The 22,886-nt window shown below is 56.4% G+C and overlaps 1 protein-coding gene across 1 annotated transcript in view; it reads right to left on the bottom strand.

The window, feature by feature from the left end:
- Window positions 1-5,904: 5,904 nt before the first annotated feature.
- BAHD1 (bromo adjacent homology domain containing 1) overlaps window positions 5,905-22,886 on the bottom strand; it is a 40,769-nt gene continuing 23,787 nt past the window's right edge. The window contains exons 2-7 of the mRNA XM_057430556.1: window positions 17,035-18,675; window positions 12,855-13,216; window positions 10,270-10,429; window positions 9,211-9,287; window positions 7,786-7,877; window positions 5,905-6,349 (exon numbers count right to left, since the gene is read on the bottom strand). Of these exons, the coding sequence (XP_057286539.1) occupies window positions 6,160-6,349; window positions 7,786-7,877; window positions 9,211-9,287; window positions 10,270-10,429; window positions 12,855-13,216; window positions 17,035-18,658 (2,505 nt within the window). The 5' untranslated portion in view covers window positions 18,659-18,675 and the 3' untranslated portion in view covers window positions 5,905-6,159. The remainder of the gene's footprint in view (window positions 6,350-7,785; window positions 7,878-9,210; window positions 9,288-10,269; window positions 10,430-12,854; window positions 13,217-17,034; window positions 18,676-22,886) is intronic.

A 22,886-nucleotide genomic window follows, 5' to 3' on the forward strand; every position in this document is an offset into this window, starting at 1 on the left:
ACTTGTTCCAACAGTTCCATGTCCTTTTTATGTTGAGGACACCAGAGCTGCACACAGTGCTCCAAGTGAGGTCATCACCACCACAGCATCCCCATCATTAATTCCTTCCCCAAGGCTGGTACCTGCTACAGCATCACAGCTTCACATTGTGCCAGCAGCTCCTTTGGAAGGCTGGTGGGTCCCATCCTGTGTATGGAGAGTGGGCATAAAATCCCAGCCTGGTTTGTATTGGAAGGGACCTCAAAGCTCCTCCAGCTCCAACCCCTGCCTCGGGCAGGGACCCCTTCCACTGGAGCAGCTTGCTCCAAGCCCCTGTGTCCAACCTGGCCTCGAACACTGCCAGGGATGGGGCAGCCACAGCTTCTCTGGGCACCCTGTGCCAGCGCCTCAGCACCCTCCCAGGGAAGAGCTTCTGCCTGAGAGCTCATCTCAGTCTCCCCTCGGGCAGGTTCAATCCATTCCCCTTGGCCTGGCAGTACAGCCCTGGATGAGGAGTCCCTCTCCAGCACCCTGTGGGTTTCCCGGCCAGCCCAGCAGTGTGACCTCATTTCTCCTCCATTCCCCTGATTTTGGGCTCCTTCCTTTCCTTCTCCTCAACAAATCTCCTCAGCTTTCCCACCAACTCCTTGTGCTGGCTCTTGAGCTCCCTGTTGCTGGTGGCCATCCCCAGACCCAGTCACAGGGTTCAAGCAAAGGGCCCTGTGGAGATCTTGACCTGGGGTTTGGAAGATGCCTTCACCCCTGCACTTAAACACCCTCATGGTGCTGGGGGGAGCATTACTGTAGAAAGGGCTGATTTAGCTGAATGCTGGGTGCACCAGGGGCTGTGCAAGCACCCAGCACGGCTCCTTCCCCAGGGATGGATGGGAATTACCTTTCTGATGGAGTTTGTTGCAGGAAGCAGCCTCCGGGAACCCCCATCTTGGTGGTCCTGGATACACGTTGCCGTGCCGGGTGAGCTGCAGCTTCCTGCTGCTCCCTGAAGGAGACAGCTCAGCCTCCGGACCTGGCAGCGCAGGGACAGGGATGCAGCAGAAGCAGCAGCTGGAGATGAACATTAAAAGCTCAACCTCGGTTTTATCCAGCCCCAAAGGGACCAGCCAGTGGGGGAGCAATACAAAAGGGCTGTATTCGAGGGCTCTGGTGCTTTCCCACCAGATGGAGCCTGTGCTGAGCGGAGCTGCTGCCTCTTTAGCTGCTGGAGCGCAGCCGAAGTGCTCAGAGACAGCATCAGCGTGGATGAGAGAGCGTTTGCTCCGTTATCTATGCCAAGCCCCCAGCTCCATGAACCAAGTGCTTTTCTATACCGGCAGCACGAGGAGGGCACAGGAAAAGTGGGAATCACCCCGGGACACTGGTAACATGGGATCCCTTCCCCTGGGTGACACCGGCGATGGCACAAGGCTCACACAGCCACATGCTCGGCTCGGCTCATCCATCAGCAGCCGCTGCAGGGGGACAGCGCCGGGAGGTGACCGAGAGCTCTGTGATGCAGTCTGGCACCCTTACACCCGGCTGTCAGCAGCAGCACTGAAGCAGCAGTTAAACATAACCGGGAGATCGGGGCTTTTGCTCTGGGTGGGAAGAGACTTGAGCGGCCGGAGGTGGTCCCGAAGGACGCTTTGGGTTTGCTTGGATGGGAGATGTGGGGAGTGAGAAACACCCCAGGGCCCCCACTGGGACCTTCCCTGGTCAAAGGAGAGTCCACAGTGAAGCATCAAACACAAAGAGCTGCAGCAGCATCCCCCGGCTGCAGGAAATGATGCAGACAAACCATCCCGTGCTTCCCAAGAGATTGATTCCCAAACCTCAGGATGTGCTGTTGAGTATCTCCCACCCATCCACTGTGCTTGTCCCAGGGCCCAAACCTCATCCAAGGTGCCTGCAGCCCCACCTGCTCCTTCCCAGCACCCCAAGCGCCACCTTCCCCCTGCAATCCCTTTTCTCTGTCACCTCCAGACACTGCACAGAGACAAGGGGAGATGCAACGCAGCAGCTCGGCTCTGCCAGTTACCTTCCTCGCCGCTGGGTCATCAAAACCAGACGTGGAGCCAGCCCCCCGGGGCCTCAGCTGGGCAGAGCAGTGCAGGATCCCAGTGACAACACAAACCCCTGCTCCCAGCAGGGTGAGCCCACCTCGGCCATCACAGCGTCTGTCACCCCCGAGGACAGCCCCGTGGCCAGTGGCACTCCCCCAGGGCGCTGGCAGAAGGTCGCTGGCACCATGAGGCGCAGTACAAGAGCAGGAGTTGGTTGAAGGCAGACACAGGAGAGCCGGATGCAGCTGAGCTCCCTCGGGTGGCAGATTTCAGCACCAAATCCAATTTTGCCTGACATTAATCCCAACTTTTCAGCTTGCTGCAGATTATCCATCGATGACAGCTCGCCATGCGGGAGAGCTGGGACGGGAAAGCTTTCTCTGTTTAACTGACCCCTAAAGACACTGTCTTTACACCAGAGCTTGGGACGTGTGGGACACACACAGGGTGCATGCTTGCTCCATCACTGGCACACTTCTGATGCCTCCGGGCAGCCCCGTCACATTAAACCCAACTGGACAATTCTAAGGTGGTTCTCCAACAAAACCCCAAGGCCATGGGAGCAGGAACATCATCCCTGCTGGCACCACACCAGAATGCAGGTTTACATGTCCCAGCGACCTGAGCTGTGTTATGGATGAGGCTCTCCTGCCCAGCCCATTCCCATCCATCCCACAGCCCACTTGCCACCTGCTCCCCTCTATAACCAGGAGCTAATTCAGCATTGGAACAGACATGACTTCCTGCTCATTCAGTTACAGAATCCCAGCCTGGTTTGTGTTGGAAGGGACCTTAAAGCTCCTCCAGCTCCAACCCCTGCCACGGGCAGGGACCCCTTCCACTGGAGCAGCTTGCTCCAAGCCCCTGTGTCCAACCTGGCCTTGAGCACTGCCAGGGATGGGGCAGTCACTGCTCTGGGGGTGCAGCCCAGCACATGGGGGTGGGGGGTCTGGGCTCATGAAGCCAGGTCATGGGGAGCTGCTCCTCTCTCAATACCCCAAGTCCTGCTCCTCCTTTCACTTACCCCATTTTCACTGGATACCCAAGAGCTGCACCCAGGTCACACTCACTGCAGCCCCTGAACACGCGGATCCGCTCCCACCCCATCCCCTCCCGAGCACTTGAACCTGCTGGGGCAGGAACACAGCACAGCGCGGGCTCGTTTTCTAAATCAATACCATTCTTCAAATTTATTTTGTAGGAATTACTTCTAATATCTCTTTCTGAGCGGAGGAGGGCTCGGGAATGTCCTCATTCCAGCTGTAAACACAGAAATACAGATCTGGGGAGCCAGGGAAGAGACACAAAAAAGTGCATGTTACAAAATTCTCAACTAAAATAGATTTTACGTGTATTACGGCTTCCGTTTAAATTCTACCGCCTGCATCTCTTCAGCTTCAAAAAATAGTTCCATATCTAATAGATTAAAAAAGCAGGAAATCTTTTCATTAGGGATAAGACATTTCCATTCATTTACATGCTGTCTGCACAACAGCATCAGCAACCACGTGAACCTCGACCAACGCTGTCGGCCCGAAGCAGGGTCTAACAGGAGGAGAGGCACGATTTGTGCCCTCCAGCCCCAGGGCAAGTACAAGTTCTCTTCTACCCAGAGAGGAGCCAGGACTCAGGTGGGAGCAGGGGGAAAAGGGGTCAGGATCAGAGCTGCGGTGGGGTTCTGTCGTTCCAGGGCTGGTTTCAGCCCTGCTCTGCCTGTGCAGCATCGCTCAGGTGGGTTTTGGAGCATCCTGCCCCTGAGGGCACTTTTCCTAAGGGAAGGCAGCCACGGGCACTTCCCTGCCTCAGGGAGTCCCTAGGGAGCCAAGCATGTGCATTTAGGGCTTCCCATCACCTGCCACAGCCCCGCTGTGCACCAGAGCCCTGGAGGTAGCTGCTCCATCCCCTGATGACCCCCTCATCCAAAACGGGCAGGAGCAGCTCCGCTCCTCCAGCATCCTCCCCTCCTCATCCCTCTCCCTGCAGCATCAGAGACCGTTTTCTCCACCACCTCCTCACTTCCCCGTGGCACTTCCACTTGAGAAGTGACTCCCACCCCAGCACAGCACCACCACATCCACAGCCCACCCACCTCCTTCCAAGAGACCACCAGTGCCCAAGTTAATTGTTAAGGAGAAATCTGAGCAATCACTTTGACACTAACAGTATCTTGAGGTATAAATGAGAGAAGAGGCTTCACCCGCCAAGTCCTGCTTGCACACCAAGGAGCAAACCTCCTGGAGCTGGGCTTTGCAAGGCAAGGATCAATGGGGCTTTTCCAGCATCTTCTGCAACACTGAGTGGGAACCATCCACCGATGGCTGAGAGACGCCTGCCCTGCTCGCCTGCTGTGTCACCTCCTCTCCAGTCATCGCCTCCTGGACACGTTCCCCTCTTTGGTATGTAGAGCAGATCTCCGGAGAGCTCCTGGGTTACACCACTTCCACGTCATGGACTTGCTGTGGGGTTTTCTCCCCATGTCAGGAGGGGTGCAGTGGTCAGAGCCAAGGAGCCCAGTGTGCTGCATCCATGAGGAGTCCAGGCAGTGCTGCTTGCACGGGCAGGACAGCATTAAAGCAGTTTGAACACTTCACACGAGCTCAGGAGGCCCAGCAGGCTGGGAAGATGCAGAGCCCTACTTCCATTGAGTGACTCCAGGCAGCAGGAACATGGGCTGAGATGGTGCCAATTCTCCTTCTTCACATTAGTGCAATCGAGAAGCGGCCGCCCAGCTTGGTGCGAGTGACTCGGGCTGTGACACTGTCCTTTGGTTTGCTTTAGCATCGACTCCAGCAGTTGGTGTGAAGATAAACCAAGGTCTGTGTAGGACCTGTACACGTAAGGCAAGAGGCAAGATCTGTGGGGCTGGGGCCGCATGTGCCCATGCAACCTGCACCGATGCTCAGTTCCTTCCGGGAGCCACAAAGCCACTTTGGTGAGCTCGCTCGGGCACCGGGATGGGTTTGGAGGGGGACTGCTCCATGGCAGCGCTGCTGCTGGCTTCTCAGGACAGACAGGGCAGGACCGACCCTGAGGGGAGGGGGCAATGCTGACAAAAGCCAAGAACACTCAAGGAAGGGGTTTGTCATTTCCCCTCCGGCTGCTGCGCACTGGAACCACGTGGGGTTAAACCGGGACTGAAAACGATGTTACAGGGAAACGAACTGGGAAGAGAGAGCAACCCACTTCCACCACGGCGGCCACTGGAGGAAGAGCAACAGCTGGAAGGGAAAACATGGCTCTCACCAGCAGATCCCAGTTGGGGCTCCCAGCTAGAGCCGGCTTTCTGGGGCAGGAGATCCTCCAGGATGAGGTTGGGCACCCCAACAGGGGCTCAGCTCTCCATGGCGCTGCTCTGGGATGTGAAGCCTCTGCTCCTGCAGCTCCCTCTGCTCTGCCATGGAGCAGGTCTCCAAGCCTGGCTGCCAGGCCCCAGTCCAGGCGGTGAAACACAGAACAGGGAGATGAGGGCAGAGAAAGATGAGAGGAAAACAGGGTCCCCTCTTCCTCTGATGGAGCAAAACCCACTCAAGCACAACACAAGGCCACTGCACCCAGGCAGCTCCCAAAGCATCGGCTGTATTTCGAAGCAGCTCTTGCCCACGGGGAATCCTCACAGTGGGACAAAGGGGACTCTCCCGTGCTCTGCCATGGTCTCAGTCCTCCCACTTCACATCAGGGCACCAAAACCCCAGAGCTGTCACAGCTTGACTCGTCCAGCGCACCACAGCATCCCTCCTGCGCTCTCCACCGTTCCCACCAGCGATGGCTCTGCATTCAGTTTACTGGCTTTCATTCCCTGCGAACCCCTCCCAATATATGCATCTCTAGATACATATATAGATATAGATTTACATATGCAAGTACCTATATCTATATACATATATTTATTTTATACGTATATATTCATTTATGCTTTAATGAAGTGCTGTGCTTTCAACTGCTGCCTTCCTCCTCAGGGATCCGCTGCGGCACACGCGCCTCAGTCCGAGGAATGAGCGCTGGGCGCTCTCGTCTGCAAGCAGCACAAGGGAGGGCGTCAGGAGCACTCAGATATCCGGGATCATCCGCTGGGCCGGCGCTCCGGGGCCGCTCCTCCTGCCCGCGCTCCGTGGGGACCGGGCTACTGCGGGTTCTTCAGGATGCGCCCGTGCCTGAAGTCGTAGACGTGACGGCAGAGGAACACCAGCTCGGGGTCGGTGTCCTCGGGCACCTTGCGGTGCAGGGGGGTGGAGTACTCCTCCGAGGGAGGGACCATGATGGATTTCCTGCCCGGGATCCCTTCGATGCGACGCTTTGCCAAGGCACAAAATCTGCAAGGCAGTTGCAGCAAAGAGTTAGCACCAACCTGCCCGTAACCATGGAATGGGTTGGGGTGGAAGGGACCTTAAACACCTCCAGCTCCAACCCCTGCCACCATCAGGGACCCCTTCCACTGGAGCAGCTTGCTCCAAGCCCCTATGTCCAACCTGCCCTCGAGCACTGCCAGGGATGGGGCAGCCACAGCTTCTCTGGGCACCCTGTGCCAGCGCCTCAGCACCCTCCCAGGGAAGAGCTTCTGCCCAAGAGCTCAGCTCAGTCTCCCCTCGGGCAGGTTCAAGCCATTCCCCTTGGCCTGTCCCTACAGGCCCTTGTCCCAAGCCCCTCTCCAGGTTTCCTGCAGCCCCTTCAGGCACTGGAGCTGCTCTCAGGTCTCCCCTTCAGGAGCCTTCTCTTCTCCAGGCTGCCCCAGCCCAGCTCTCTCAGCCTGGCTCCATGGCAGAGCTGCTCCAGCCCTCGCAGCATCTCCATGGCCTCCTCTGGACTTGCTCCAACAGCTCCACATCCCTCTTGTGCTGCTGCCCCACAGCTGGATGCAGGATGCAGGGGGGTCTCCCCAGAGCGCAGCAGAGGGGCAGCATCCCCTCCCTGAGCTGCTGCTCGCACAGGTTTACAGAATACACAGGCATATGTAAGGATGATTTCCTGCCTTGCTCAGCTTTTAAGTCCAAGTTATATTTTCCTGCACTGTCCTCCACTGACGTCCCAGGGTCGTACAAGTACAAATGTTTGTGAGCTCCATAAAGCATACATTCAAAACCCACGTAGACGAGGCCTCAGTGCCATGGGTTAGTGGTGGCCCTGGCAGTGCTGGGGAACAGCTGGACTCAATGATCTTAAAGGTCTTTTCCAACCTGGTTGGTTCTGTGACATTGCCCAAACCAGACTCGGAATGACTCTGGAGCTGAAGCAGCACTCGCATGCTGCAGTACACAACTCGTACATAGACTGTGCTTCATCCAGCTCCAGCTCAACCAGAGTCTGTAGGGCTGGGACCGTTCTGCTGGGTGATGACTGGGAAGGGAAAGACTGACAAGAGCTGGAGGCAGATGAAGGTCCCAGAAGGCTTCCAGTGTCTGAAGGGGGCCTATAGGGATGCTGGGGAGGGACTCTTCATTAGGGACTGCAGTGACAGGACAAGGGGTAACGGGTTCAAACTGAAACAGGGGAAGTTTAGATTGGATCTAAGGAGGAAAGAATTTCCTGTGAGGGTGCTGAGGCACTGGAATGGGTTGCCCAGGGAGGTTGTGAATGCTCCATCCCTGGCAGTGTTCAAGACCAGGTTGGACAGAGCCTTGGGTGACCTGGTTTAGTGTGAGGTGTCCCTGCCCATGGCAGGGGGTTGGAACTGGATGATCTTAAGGTCCTTTCCAGCCCGAACTTCTATGATTCTGTGATTCTATAGCAGCAAGCAAAGAGCACCACCTACCTGCAGTACTCTGCGAAGGTCAGCACGTAGCATTTCTCCTCGATGCAGGCAACACTGTTCTCGTCCTGATGCCGGGATGCAAAGATCTCATTCTGCAAGAGAAGGAAGGAAGAGGTCACCCCGGAGCCCACACCTTCACCCAGCACCCTAAAGGGGAGTCTATCAAAGCATGTCCATAGCAGACACTCTTTAGAGCCAGCACTGCCATAATCCAGACGCCTTCCGGGTGTTCTGGGTCTATTTACAGTGTGCACCAGAATTTCACCTAGCAGCAGGTTGGATCTGAGGCAGAGACTCTTCCCTGGGAGGGTGCTGAGGCGCTGGCACAGGGTGCCCAGAGAAGCTGTGGCTGCCCCATCCCTGGCAGTGTTCAAGGCCAGGTTGGACACAGGGGCTTGGAGCAAGCTGCTCCAGTGGAAGGGGTCCCTGCCCGTGGCAGGGGTTGGAGCTGGAGGAGCTTTAAGGTCCTTTCAACCCAAACCAGGCTGGGGTTCTATGAGATGTTCATCAGAGAACCTGAACCACCACACCTTGCTCTGCACCTTGGGGTTTTGGGCTACTCCTTCAATCAGCACTACGTGAGTCATCTCTGACAAGCCCATCCCCACTGCTCAGCCCAAACCCTGCACCCGCAGTTGAAGTCTTGTGTAATGAGGCAGCTGTGCACAAACGTGGCTCAGCTCCTCCTGGCCAGGCTTCCAGTGCTCCCTGCACTGAAGTGCAACTGGATACAGTCACGCTTCACTGATGGAGCAGGGAACTATCAGGTACCACATTCTGGTTTCAAAACCCAGCTGTGCCCTGCATCCAGGCAGGTGCCATTCCCAGCTCTCATCCCCTCAGTTAAGAAAGCAAGACAAGGGAGAAGGCACCAAGCATGTGATGGGTTACAAGCAGCAGTCACTTCTCCATTCCCGGTTAATCCCAGCTTGTTCTGTCACCCCATGCAAAGCAGAGCAAGGTGTGAGGCCATAATGATTCACATGGGTTTACTTTTAAGAAGCAAACTATTAAAGTGGCACAACAGCCCCGAGTCACTCTTTAATTCTCATCATAAATCTGGACAGGGGAGGATGACGCAGCCACTTCTGCACAACACAAACACGTTGCTGGAGTTTAAGGAGCAGATTAAGGGATTTATGATAAAGGCAGCATGAGATACGGGTGCTCCATGGCTTTGAACACTGCAGGGATGGGGCAGCCCCAGCTTCTCTGGACAAGCACATCAGCACCCTCATAGCAAGGAGCACCTGGCAGCAGCTGCCTCCCAGCCAAGGGACAGCTCCATTCACCCAAAGCAGCAGCTCAGCCCCGAGTCTGAGCCCAGCCAGAGGTCCTGGGAGACCCTGGGCTGATCCCCTCTCCCCACAGCAGCGCAGAGGCAATGGATGCTCTCACCCCCAGTGTCCTGTCCGTCTGTCTCACCTGGTGCATACTGGGGTTGCGGCCGCCCTGCGTGTGCTCTGGTCTGTAGTACCACAGGAGGCTCATCATCAGCTCCCCTGCAAGAAGATGCATTCAAACACGTCAAACCTCAGCTTTCACGGAGTGTTTTCCCACTAATATCCAGCCTCCTCCTCCTGCTCCATCCCTTTCATTCCCATTGCGCTCACGGAGAGGCAGCTGTGCTGTGATAAATATTTCATGCTGAACTAGAGGTGTCCTTTTGTTACAGCAAGAGGCTGTATGAAGTCGTCACGCTGCTACTCTCTCACACCTTCACCCTTTCTACGTGCGTTGCATTGCCACAGAGAGGGCAGGGAGGCACGGAAATGAAACAGAACACAAAAATCCAGCCCTTCCATCTGAGGGAAGTATCCACTTGGACACAAGCTGGGAGAGGTGCTCATCCAAAGCTCAGCGCCTGCACCATGAACTCCACGTTAATGCCGAATCGCTGCTGCAGGGTGATGTGACCAAGACGGGCCTCACCACACGCTGATCACTTTTCTGTCTAACTTCATTTCTGCTTTTAAGCCAGACCTGTGCGTTGCAACCTCTGGCACAGCTTCCTTGGCTCGAGTATCACTACTCAGAGCCGGGACCAGAGCACCAAACCCACACTGCTCCAATCACCACCTCTCCTTGGGTCCCATCACAAGCTTCTGCAGACAAGCCCGTGCTCCACACCAGCTCCCAGCCCAGATGTTGGGGAGAGCATCTGAGTAAACAGCAGCTCCCGAGACGTCTGCTGCAATGAAATAATACAGGAGATGGTTGCTAAGATGGGCGCTTGGCAGCTATTCTGTGCTCTCACGCCCAGGAAGATTCTGATAACCAGTCCCAGGCTTGTGATTAAAGAGCATTCAGCTCCGGGAACGACCTGAATGAAAGCCATGGAGTTAATCTCTGCCTCTTCATCACCCGGGCTGGCAGCAGTGGAGCTCCCCAAACACACCTGCAGCATTCCCGAGATCCATCACCCCCCGGGCTCCAGCTCAGCTCTCCAGCACAGCCACAACAGACGCTCTGCTGGCTCGGTACCTGTCTTGGGGTCTTCCCACAGCGCCGATATCTTCGCCACGTAGGGCATGGATTTCTTCCGGGGTCCTGACTTCAAGAGGACCGTGTCTCGCACCCGGATGATCTCCCCGTCTCTCTCCACAGCCTGGTAGCTCTTGCGAACGGCCGGCTCTGGTTCATTCTGCACCATGAGAACACAGAAACAGAGCAGCCTGAGTGCACGGGCAAAGCGGTGGTGCAGTGTCTGCCACCCCGACCAGAGAACCCTTTGGTCCTGCTGTGAAGGCAAAACCTGCCTGAGCCTGCTCAGAGCTGAGTGCTCAGGAGAAGTCACACAGCGCAAGAGCACTCACGGCATCCCTGTTCCCACCGGGTTGGTTTATAATGACAAAGATCATGGAATGGTTTGGGTTGGAAGGGACCTTAGACTCCTCCAGCTCCAACCCCTGCCACGGGCAGGGACCCCTTCCACTGGAGCAGCTTGCTCCAAGGCCCTGTGTCCAACCTGGCCTTGAGCACTGCCAGGGATGGGGCAGCCACAGCTTCTCTGGGCACCCTGTGCCAGCGCCTCAGCACCCTCCCAGGGAAGAGCTTCTGCCTTATCTCCAACCTGAACTTCCCTGTTTCAGTCTGAACCCATCTCCCCTTGCCAGGCCAAAGGAGTCACTTCTTCCATGGGCAGGGCACGCACAGGTAAAGCAAGTTCCCTAGGGAGCAGCACCCAGGTGCTGGCAGGTCACACTGGTTTCAAATGGAGCAGCACACACCTTTCTCCTGCCCGGTGCTGGCAGTGAGGAGCAGCTCCCCAGAGGACAGCACATCTCCCAGAGCAGGGATGGATGGAATTAACACCCTCATTTCACAGGCGTTTCTGCCACACTCAGAGCTACAGAAAACAAGATGTATTTTGAATAATATGCATTTACCTGATACAAATGTCGTAATAAAGCATTAGGTATTTCACACAACCAGGGCAGGGAGGCCACGGCATAAAGCTTTCCTTAAGATTCCCAACACCTCCTTCATGGCCTCTTAACATCACAAAATGATCACTTTTTGGACAATAAATGAGAGGGATTTATGTTCCTTTTGTTCTAAAACTCCTTTGGGAATGCCTGTGCAGGACGGGTTTAACCTCCTGCCACAGCACCCAGGCAAAAATCGGAAGCCTCAAGTGCCAGGACTTAAGGAGATTAAGGGTGTACTGCTCCTTTCCAAGTATCAAAGTCTGAGTGACGGATGCAAGAGGCAAGCTTCATTCTTGCACAGCCCATGGTGCCCATATGCAGCCTGAAGAGCTGAAGCTACAGAACCTGTCCTGGATGATGCTCTCAGCAGCTCCAGCTTACACCACTGCACCCAGCAGCAGCACAGACACATCTGCCTGGACCTTACTGCATGGTCTACGCCTTGTCCCACCTCCCCAGAGAGCACGGGGGTCCAGGTCTGCAGGCCACAGCTCTGATGTTTTAATAACACGATGGGTATCACCTTCTTCCTCAATCAAAGTGGACTTTGCTGTAGTTAATTCAATTCCCTAGCAGGAAATCTCCCATCCTGCAGGAGCCAAGGACAGACAAGGAGTCCTGGAAGGAGTGACTGGCCATGCCACCACATAAGAAAGGGGATGCTGCTTGCTAGAAAAGGTCCATCTGGGAAGCAGGACACTGCTCTCTGGGACAGCCCTGCTGGGCTGCAGACACCCTCAGTGAGAGCAACACCTTCCAAGAGCCGCCTTTAGACAACCGCTCCTCACAGTGCAGCTAAACCACCCCTCATCGTCCCAGAGAGGTCTGCCCTAATGCCAGGGGAAGAAGCCGGAGGACGAGGTCTCTGTAGGATGGACTCACGTGCCACAGGTGCCACCCCTGCAAACACCAAAGCCAATGAAGACCATGGAATGGCTTGGGTTGAAGGGACCTTAAACTCCTCCAGCTCCAACTCCCGCCACGGGCAGGGACCCCTTCCACTGGAGCAGCTTGCTCCAAGCCCCTGTGTCCACATGGCTTGTGAGCCGATGCTAGCACAGGAGCAGCAAGCAGCAGCTTCCCCTCCCTTCCCCAGCTGCCAGTCCTGCTGTGCGAGGAGGTAAAAGCAGGGCAGGAAAGCAAACAAGGCCAGCAGCAGCTTGGCCTTGCAGCCCAGCCAAAAGGCACTGTTTGCTGCTTTGACTCACCATTTGCCTCCAAGAGCCTGCAGATGGCACAGAGTGAGCACCTCCACCCTGAAGCAAGGCCCAAAACACTCTCAAGTCTTCATGAAGACCATGGAATGGTTTGGGTTGAAGGGGAGCTTAAAGCTCCTCCAGCTCCAACCCCAACCCCTTCCACTGGAGCAGCTTGCTCCGAGCCCCTGTGTCCAACCCGGCCTCCAACGCTGCCAGGGATGGGGCAGCCACAGCTCCTCTGGGCACCCTGCGCCAGCGCCTCAGCACCCTCACAGGGAAGAGCTTCCTGAGAGCTCATCTCAGCCTCCCCTCGGGCAGGTTCAAGCCATTCCCCTTGGCCTGTCCCTCCAGGCCCTTGTCCCAAGCCCCTCTCCAGCTTTGCTGCAGGCACAAAGGGGTCCAGCTGCACCCACAGCGCCCAGCACCCCCCAGCACCTACCACCACATAGACAGCCTTCTCACAGGCTGCTCCCACGGGAATCCAGCCGTTGGTCGCCCTCCTCCTGCTGATGCGCTGCTGCTTCGGGTGGCAGTGGCCTCCGGCTGCTTTGCTGTCCGAGGCGTGCAGGCAGCCCGGGCTATTGCGGAGGCCGGACTTGGAGCCGCTGGGAGGCTTGGAGCTCTGTGGACATTCCCGGGCCATGGTCTGAGGGTCAGAGTTGGGGGTCTGCAGATGAGGAACGGGCTCTGCAGCCGGTGGCACGCTGGGTACAGGGCATCCTGAGAGCGGGTGGGCAGGCGACGCGGGGTGCCCGGCCACGGGGATTGTGAGGTTCAGCTGGTCCAGAGACTTGCAGCCTTCTGACGGGGGGGAGAAAAGAGACATCCCAGAGGGAGCCCATCTGAAATACAGAAAACTACACGAGGGTGCCCCCAGCTGCCACCGCTTCCACCTGAAATCCATGGAATCCCAGAACCCCAGCCTGGTTTGTGTTGGAAGGGGCCTTAAAGCTCCTCCAGCTCCAACCCCAGGGACCCCTTCCACTGGAGCAGCTTGCTCCAAGCCCCTGTGTCCAACCTGCCCTTGAACACTGCCAGGGATGGGGCAGCCACAGCTTCTCTGGGCACCCTGTGCCAGCGCCTCAGCACCCTCCCAGGGAAGAGCTTCTGCCTGAGAGCTCATCTCAGTCTCCCCTCAGGCAGGTTAAAGCCATTCCCCTTGGCCTGTCCCTACAGGCCCTTGTCCCAAGCCCCTCTCCAGGTTCCCTGCAGCCCCTTCAGGCACTGGAGCTGCTCTCAGGTCTCCCCTTCAGGAGCCTTCTCTTGTCCAGGCTGCCCCAGCCCAGCTCTCTCAGCCTGGCTCCAGAGCAGAGCTGCTCCAGCCCTCGCAGCATCATCCCCTTTACTGCAGTACAGCAGTGCAGTCTCTTCCCACTGTAACTTCGTTTTGCACTGTCACTGGACTCTAAAAGCAAGGACATTTCTAAGCAGCTCTGTGCTGCTCCGGTGCCAGTGACGACACCACAACGAACCCATCTGAAATGGCCCACGGCACACCAGTCAGTAACACACATCGGACTGGCTGGTGTCCAGAGCACTTCTGGCATCTCAGTACGTATAAAAGAACTCAAAGGCTTATCAAAACGAGGGAAGGATTAAACCACACTGAGGAAGAAGCCGGCTTCCTTCAAACAGCCAAATTCCAACCAGGGAAAATGAAGATCCTCCAAATGAGCTCCACAAGCATCAAACAAGGTGGAACAAAGCTCTGTAAGATGAATCACGCTGCTGCCGCCAGCAGAGCCAGGTCCCTGCAGCAGGCTCAGTCCCACAACAGGTTGGTCCCTCGCCTGGCTCCACCTCTCGGGAGCACAAGAACACCTCACACCGCCCCAGGAGGCACAAAACCAGCCCTCAACCCGGGCCAGGGCGTGCAGCACAAGAGCAAGGAGGATCTCAGTTACCTTCTGGCAGCAGGGAGGAAGCTCCCAGGCCAGTATAAAACACCCCTGCTTCCTACACCTGAAAGCCCTTTGGGGTGACCACGAGGGTGGCTCCAGGCAACCCCCAGGAGATGCCTCCAGCCCGGAGCGTGCTGAATGGGGCTGCCATGGGGCTGCTGAACACCTAAACGTGAGAACCCAGCTGAGCTCACCAGGCTCCAGCTCAGTAACTGCTGCCTTCCCATTGGAATCACTGCCTCCAGGCTCCCGCTTGACCCTCAGTACGAGGGCTGCAACAAGGGCACTGCTGGACCAGGAGCGTGAGGACTGGTAGAGACCATCCCAGACTCTGCTGAGCCCCAGCAGCAAACGCTCCTGCAGTGAGCAGAGAAATGAGGCCGTGAGCTCGGGTCCCGCCTGGCCTCCCAGAGCAGTGAATCACCTTGGAGGATCTTGCTTACAAAAGCACTTTGCAAGCTTGAGCTAAAGCAGGACAAAGCTCCACAAAGGCATCTACAGCAGCTGAGGGCAGCAGCACCGAGCCCGAGGCTGCCTGCTTGGCTGCACGCGCTCCCAGCCCCTGCGTCAGTAGGAAGGCAGCATCTCCCCCAGCCTGCCCCACCTCATCCCACCAAACTGCTCCTGCAAAACACCTGGCAGCCTGATCCCTCCATGTGCACCAGACAGCGATGCTTCCATATGAACCTCACTGAATCCCAGCCTGGTGTGGGTGGGAAAAGACCTTAAAGCTCCTCCAGCTCCAACCCCTGCCCCGGGCAGGGACCCCTTCCACTGGAGCAGCTTGCTCCAAGCCCCTGTGTCCTTGAACACTGCCAGGGATGGGGCAGCCACAGCTTCTCTGGGCACCCTGTGCCAGCGCCTCAGCACCCTCCCAGGGAAGAGCTTCTGCCTTATCTCCAACCCTGTTTCAGTTTGAACCCATCACCCCTTGTCCTATCACTCCAGTCCCTAATGAAGAGTCCCTCCCCAGCATCCTTGTGGCCCCGTTCAGACACTGGAAGCTTCCCTGAGGTCTCCACACAGCTCCTCTTCTCCAGGCTGCACAGCCCCAGTGTTCTCAGCCTGTCAGTCCTGAACTCACCCTGAACACACCAGGACAGGCAGATACAACACAAGGCACATCCAGCTGGATCCCCTCGGAGCAGCGCTCTCAGATGGGAGCCTCCTGCTTGCAGCCAAAGTCCTCCTTTAATTCCCTAAAATCACCCACTCCAGGGAAGGCTGAGGTGCCCGAGGTGCACACATACAGGAAAATGAGCTCCAAAGCTTAATTCCCGTTTATATCCTAGGAGTCCTCCCTACACGCTTCAACCCACAGAACAAAGTCTAAACCACTCGGATGTTACAAGCTCGCAGGAGGGAGACCACACCAGGGAAGATGCTGGCAGTGGGGTGACACACGGGCAGTAAATACATGCCCCAAGAGCCACAACTGCCGCTGCCAGCACCGGGAGCAGTCACCAAGGCCATGGAGGGGGCTGCACGCTGAAGACCACGGTGTTTGCATCCTCCTGGCTGCAGCGCATTGGAGGCCCCAGCACGTCCAAGTGCAGGAGCCAAGCAGACTGTGACCTGGGGCAGTACCTGGGGAGCTGTCAGACTGCTGCCGAGCTTGGCTGGAGAGCATTCCACCTGAAAGGGACCTGCAGCCACAGGGGACAGCGGCGGCTCCAGGGACAGGGAATTCTCCTGCGACCAAACACTCCTGGGTTTCAGCAGCTTCCTACAGGTGACAAAGCCCGGCTCAAACCCAGCACCGGACCCGGGCTTCAGCCTCCCACCTGGAGACCTGGTCCAAGCGGGTAGGTGATGCCCTGCTTGACTCGAACGTGTGGTTAAGGGACAGGCTCGTGTCCACGCGCCCAGCGGGTGAAGCAGCAGCCTCCTGTAGGGACCACTTGATGGCTGCTGCACAAGGTGCTGGTGCCTGATGAACACCACCCCGACAACCAAAGGTGCTTTCAATGGCAGAGGCAGAGCTCAGGATAAAGCGCTTCAGGCAAGGCCTGGAACAGGGGCAGGGGCCAGAAGGGAGCCACACAAACAACTCCCCACTTCCTGTGCCCTCGCCTTTTCTCATTTCAATGCCTCATTGTCAGACATTAAGAGCAAAGACGGGCCCAGTCCTCACCAGCTGACAGTGTACCCGGCACCTTCACCACCGCAGCGAGATACCAGCGAGCATCGGTCCAAAGAGTAGACTCAAACTGAACTGCTGCCCAGCCCTGACCTGTAACTGTAAAAGGCCTCACAGCAGCAAGAGCCGGACAGGCCCCCTCTGCTTCCCCACACCGCTCCATAAGGATGCTCCAGTCCCAAGAGCAAGCTTTTGGGAGCGGAGGAGTAACTCAGCCCGATGAAGCGGCACAGAAGCCTCGCAGAGCATGTAGGAACTAAACCCCCCTCGCTTCACCCAGATCAAAGCGAAGCTCCAGCATGACAGGTCATGAGTCACCTCCTCACTGCCCAAACCCTCTCCCTGATCCTGGGCTTTCCGCACCAAGAAGACCTTTGAGTGGGGCAAACCCCCTGAGGGCTCAGAACGATGGAAGAGGAGGTGAAACACGGCTCCTTTCCGAGCCTGCCAAGCCAAGCAGCACCGCGTGCAGAAGGAGCTTGCCTCCTGGCACCACCGAGATCCCTTCCTCCGGCAGCAGCCCTCCTCTCCTGCAGCACCAAATGAGACGCGCCTGCAGCCCGCAGCCCGCACCTTACCTGCTGCAAAAGGCATTTTGAAGGGGTAGCTGCTCCGCCTGGCGTGCACGCTGCCGATCCTGCCCTCGGGCACGTGCACGACCCCGCAGAGGCTGTAGGTGCTCAGCGCCGTCCCTTCTCCGCAGCAGTACGGGGAGTTGCGCCAGTGCAGCGGCTGGAAGGGAGCACCCGACGGCAGGGAGCTGGGGGATACCAAGAGCCCCTCGCAGGCCGCGGACTGCGAAAGCTCCTCCTTGGGGTAACCGGAGCAGTGAGAGTAGCCACCGTACCCGCTTTGGCCACAATAAACATAAAACCCATTCAAGGGAGTCACATCCGAGGATTCATAGAGACATCCGCAATCCGTGTGGTTGCCGGGCACGGGCAAAGGAGGGAACTGCTGCACGGGAAAGGAAGGCTGATGGAATTCCTGTTTGGGGGTCGGGGATTTCTCTCCAGGTCTTCCATACTCTGGCTTCATGGAAGCTTGTCCACCCATAAGCAAAGGCAGTCTGTGGTAGAAACCCTCCGTGCTAGCATAGGAGCTGGACAGGGACTCGTACGGGACAGGCTCTGCTGTCCCATAGAGCCTTGAGGAGTCCTGCTGCTCCCCTTTTCCCAGAGCATGTCCTGGCCAGCCGTGCTGACCTTCCAATTTTAAGCTTGCCAATTCCTTCTTGGATCTGACACAATTCTTCCTGCTGGTTTTAGCCCATTTGAGCGTGGATTTGGAACAGTGGTTCTCGGACTTGCCCTCTCCATCCGATTTACTCCTCGGCTTCAGGGGTTGGTCTTTCTCATGGGTCAGCTTCAGGAAGGCCACAGCATTGAGGCTGGCCAGTCTCTTTGGGGTGGGATGATGGGAGATGGCAGCGTCCTCCCTCTTCGTCCCATCGTCAAAGACCTCATCCAGCGCGTGGTCACAGCTACCGCACTTCTGGCCGGGCTCGTGCCGCTGTTTGCCTTTACCTGCTTTCACAGCTGGCTTGTCGAGCGCGGGCCAGCTGTCGCCAGCTTTGCACTGCAAGCTCTTCCCGGCACAGTCTCCACCGGCTTTAAGGGAGTCCCTGCGGAACCGCCGGCCGGACAGCAAGCCATCATCGCGCTCAAAGAGCAGGTTGTTCACAGCCTCTGCGTTCAGCGAGGCCAGCCGGCGCTTGCGGGGCTCGGACGGAGCAGGCTCCAGGCCCTGCCCCGTCCCTGCGGGAGTTACGGTGCCCGCTTCCCCAGGTGAATCACTCTTCCCTGCTCCCCCAGGCTGAGCTTGTTCCGAGAACAGAGCGGGTCCCAGACCCATCCAGCTGGGCAGAGCCTTGGCTTTACAGCTCTGGGGCTGTTTGGACAGGGATCCGGCCACGTCCTCCAGCCGGGTGAGGAGCACTTTGCAGGTCTTCTTGTTGACGGAGGGCAGCAGGCGCCTGCGCAGCGGGTACGTCTTCCGCACCTCGCGCAGGCTCTTACTCCTGTTGGTCCCCACAAACCCGCTGGGGCAGTCGGGAGCCTCGCAGGCGTCTCCATCCCGCTGCTCTCCGCCCTCGGCGCCGCTCCTGTCCATCCTCCTGCTGCCTGCGGGTGCAGACGCTCGGGCAGCAGAACCAGCTGGATGCTTCAGAAGGAAAAGTTGTTTCTTCCGGGCATGCGTCATAGGATCACTGCCCAATCCTGCAAGGAACAGAAGGAAACCTCTGTTAACGTCACTGCGAGGGACCCAGCGCCTCACAAGGCACCACCTGCCAATTAGGAAAGATTTGGGGAGCTTGGTTCTGCACACAGAACAGCCTTTCTGGGTGATGGGCAGTTAAGCCTATTAAGAGACGGGATACAATTAGATGGGGTTTAATATTAAGCCATAGAACACGACAGTAATTAAAAGCAAGGCGGGGACAACAAACACCTTGGGAAAGCAGGGGATGGCCAGAAAGCTGCTTCAGCAGCCCCAGCCCACATCCCTCTCGCACCGACGATGCTCCGAACACGTTACAAATCCTCATCAAAGCTGCCGGAGCTCATCCCAGCGCTGGTCCAGAAGCAAATCCCAGGTATTTGCCTGCATGTTGATACAGGCCTTTGGTTCCTTGTCATTTCAGAAACAATCAGAAGGAAAACAAGAAGTCCACCTACTCGCAGCAAAAGCAAACGTGGTCTATGAAGCTGAGATCTGCCAACATCAATAAACTAAATCCCTCTCTGCAGGTTAGAACCTGGCTTCCTGCTGCTCCTGTCCTTCCCCACAGCTGCATTTTACAGAAGTTGTGGATGTCAAACCACTAAATCCCCACGTTCAGCAGGAAGGCCCTAAGAAGATATCCATGGGAGGAAAAGGAATGCCTCAGCTCTAGGGCATTCCTGACTTCCCGTGGAGATGCCGTGTCAAGTCCCTGCTCAACCCCAACCAATTACCGAGCTAGAACGAGATACGGATCTGCACCCGCCTCGCTGAGGGCAGGGCTGAGCACAGCAGCACCTCAGCAAGCTGCCACGCATGGGATGGCTTCAGCACATCTGGGCTTTCCCGCGCGGGGAGAACATCGCAGACACGGTCCTGCACTGATTTACTGCAGGAGGGAACCTGTCCTGCAAGGCACAAGGCACTGCAGCCTCGGCACCAGCTCGGCTCGCTCCAAAGCCCTCAGTGCAAGAGGCAGAGCACGTTATCCAGAGCAGTGGCGGATGCACCACCCCTGGGGACATTCCAGGCCAGGCTGGATGTGGTTCTGGGCAACCTCATCTAGGCCAAGGTGTCCCTGCTCGTTGCAGGGGGCCGGACTAGATGAGTGCTGAAGGTCCCTTCGAACCCAAACTACTCTGTGATTCTGTGAAGGGTGAGGAGGAGGCATCAAACCCAGCAGAAACGGAGACAAGAGCTGGCTGCCTACACCCACAGCACCAGGAGCAGAGGTTGTGTGCTCCAGTCACGCAGTGAGTCCATCCCAGCCTTTCTGAGGGATATAGGAAGAGATTCAATTAAGTCTGTATCTGAGCATTGGGAACAGCAGAAAAGGACAATTCCTTGTGTTTAATGGTATTTAGGAAACCCCAGATTCCCTTTATGGGTATCAAGGAGTTGATCCTTGTATCACCATCTATGTAGGAGTGGTCTGATCTGCCCTGCAACCAGGTATTTGGCTGGGCCAGCCCTCAATCGACACCACTGACACTGATCTGACACTTGGAGGCTTTTAATTAAAGCTACCACTGCTGTTGCAGCGATTAGAACCAAGCTACTGAATTACAACAACTGCTCATTTGATATGGCTTAATCAAGCTGATAATTACATTATCTATTTGAAATAAGCCCAGTGTGTTTTAATTGACTTGCTTACATATGCATTAACTAAAAGAAACTCAGGAATTGAAAACCACTGTGGTTTGCTCATTGCTTTTCTAGATGTCAGGCTCTTCCCAACGTGTTTCGGGATAACTGACTCCTTACAGCCCATCACAGCCAGGGTGCACCCCATGGCTGTGCCCAAACGGCAGTGCTCTGTGGGGAGCAAACACTCCTGTATATCCATGTCCTTCGGGTAAGAGAAAGAGGTTCTGGGCATGAGGGGGATGCAGACTGTGACCTCCAGAGCTGGAATTCCACCTGCACAAGAGGCCCGAGGGACCACACAGCACCTCTGGGCTCTGCAAGGGGGCTGTAAGGTCAGTAACACACGGGGCAGAGCAGGGTTTGGCAGGGGCAGACCACGCACCCAACGACACCATGCCCTGGGAAGGGGAACTTCCCACACTCTATGGGCCAGTGCTTTCCTTGCAGCTCTCATCCTGTTTTCTGTTGTCCCTACACAGAAACTGAGCCTCTGGCAGAGGTGCTCAGCGGAGAGGTGAGAACCCCCAAACACACACCCATGGCTTGCCTTAGAAACCAGCAAAGAACCACAGAGCCATTTGGGATGGAAGGGACCTGAAAGCTCCTCCAGCTCCAACCCCTGCCACCGGCAGGGACCCCTTCCACTGGAGCAGCTTGCTCCAAGCCCCTGTGTCCAACCTGGCCTTGAGCACTGCCAGGGATGGGGCAGCCACAGCTTCTCTGGGCACCCTGTGCCAGCGCCTCAGCACCCTCACAGGGAAGCACCAAGCTCACAGCATCAGCCACCTCTTTCTGCTCAAGCCTCCAGAAGCAGCAGCCAGACCTTCTGAGCGCTCACTGCACATCCTTCACTTGCTGGACTTTCATAAGCCGTTAGGGTTCGGATGAGTGAGAGCATCCATCCTCCAAGTGCACGAAATCCATCTCCTTCTCCCCTGAGCCTGGCCACAAGACCCGCCTTTCAGTGCGGAACAAACAGCAGCATCCTGCCCTGCTGCGACACATTTCCAGCTAATCCTCTAAAGCCAGCCTTCAGCACTGACAGGCTGCAACCAGGAATGTCAAGAGGAACACTCCAGCTGGACACGCAGAGATGACAACAGAGATACAGAGTCAAAACCGCATTACAGTGGGAAGAGCACCAGGACCCAGCTCAATCTGTTTTAAGCGTCTCACTCACATAAGCCCTTTGCCACGACAGCTTCTCCGGCACGAGCAGCAATCAAACAATCACAGGCAGCTTTGTTCTATTACGGTTTAATAAAAGGAGATTATATCTACATAAATCCTGGCATCTGGTCCCCAAGTTCTCCCTCCCACAGGTCAGCTGCTCCAATACTCGGAAGCACCGACCTGCAGATGAAGAAGGAAGCACCTAGGAACCCGTGGACAGACAAAATAAGCCAACTGCACCCAGCCGGGCATTTACAGCCAAGTGAATCCCTTAAGTGCCAGCAAGGAAACCAGCAGCACCATCCAGCAACACTTCCACACAGAATCACAGAACAGTCAGGGTTGCAAAGGACCTTAAGATCATCCAGTTCCAACCCCCTGCCATGGGCAGGGACACCTCACACTAAACCATGGCACCCAAGGCTCTGTCCAACCTGGCCTTGAACACTGCCAGGGATGGAGCATTCACAACCTCCCTGGGCAACCCATTCCAGTGCCTCAGCACCCTCACAGGAAAGAATTTCCTCCTTAGATCCAATCTAAACTTCCCCTGTTTCAGTTTGAACCCGTTACCCCTTGTCCTGTCACTGCAGTCCCTAATGAAGAGTCCCTCCCCAGCATCCCTATAGCCCCCCTTCAGACACTGGAAGCTGCTCTGAGGTCTCCCCGCAGCCTTCTCTTCTCCAGGCTGAACAGCCCCAACTTTCTCAGCCTCTCTCCCTACGGGAACCCTCCCAAATCCAGCTTTACAGCAGAAACAGGGAACAAGCCACAGAAATACAATCGCAGTAACTTCAGCAATGGCAGAAGGTGACATTTACTCTCTCCGAAGTCTCCACAAGGAATTTCTTGGCTAACCAAGCAAAAACTTGAGCCAAGTTTCTCCCAACCTACTCAGCTTGGAGACCAGGAGAGGGCTGTTCCTCCAGACCCCACTATCAACCCACAGGCAGGTGAATTCTGTTCCTCTTCAAACCCACGACTAAGTCCCATTTGCTCTGCACTGGCCCAACACTCTGGGTATGTTACTGGCATAAATAACCCAGTTTTGAGTGGATCAGTTACCAAGTGTGGTTAAAAAGGGGCATTTTCTCCACAGGGAACTTCCCCCTGATATCACCATGATAAAATAACTGCCATGACCCACAGTGGTTCACCGTTTATCCTCCCAGGTCCTTCCTCTGACATATGAATCCAACAGTGGGAACAACCAGGTTCAGCATCATTGATGAGCCTTGTTATTCCAGAGCCATGTATAATGTGAATTTAGTATGGAACCATAGAATGGTTTGGTTTAGAAGGGGCCTTAAGTTGTGAGCAAGAGGGAGAGAAAGGAGGTACCAACCAACAGCTGCTCCATGTCCTACTCATGCAGTGTTTCAGT

Source organism: Pezoporus wallicus, unplaced genomic scaffold, assembly GCF_028554395.1.
Source record: "Pezoporus wallicus isolate ANWC-B61680 ecotype Strahan unplaced genomic scaffold, APGP_CSIRO_Pwel_v1 contig_8824, whole genome shotgun sequence".
In the NCBI taxonomy this organism is placed as follows: Eukaryota; Metazoa; Chordata; class Aves; order Psittaciformes; family Psittacidae; genus Pezoporus; species Pezoporus wallicus.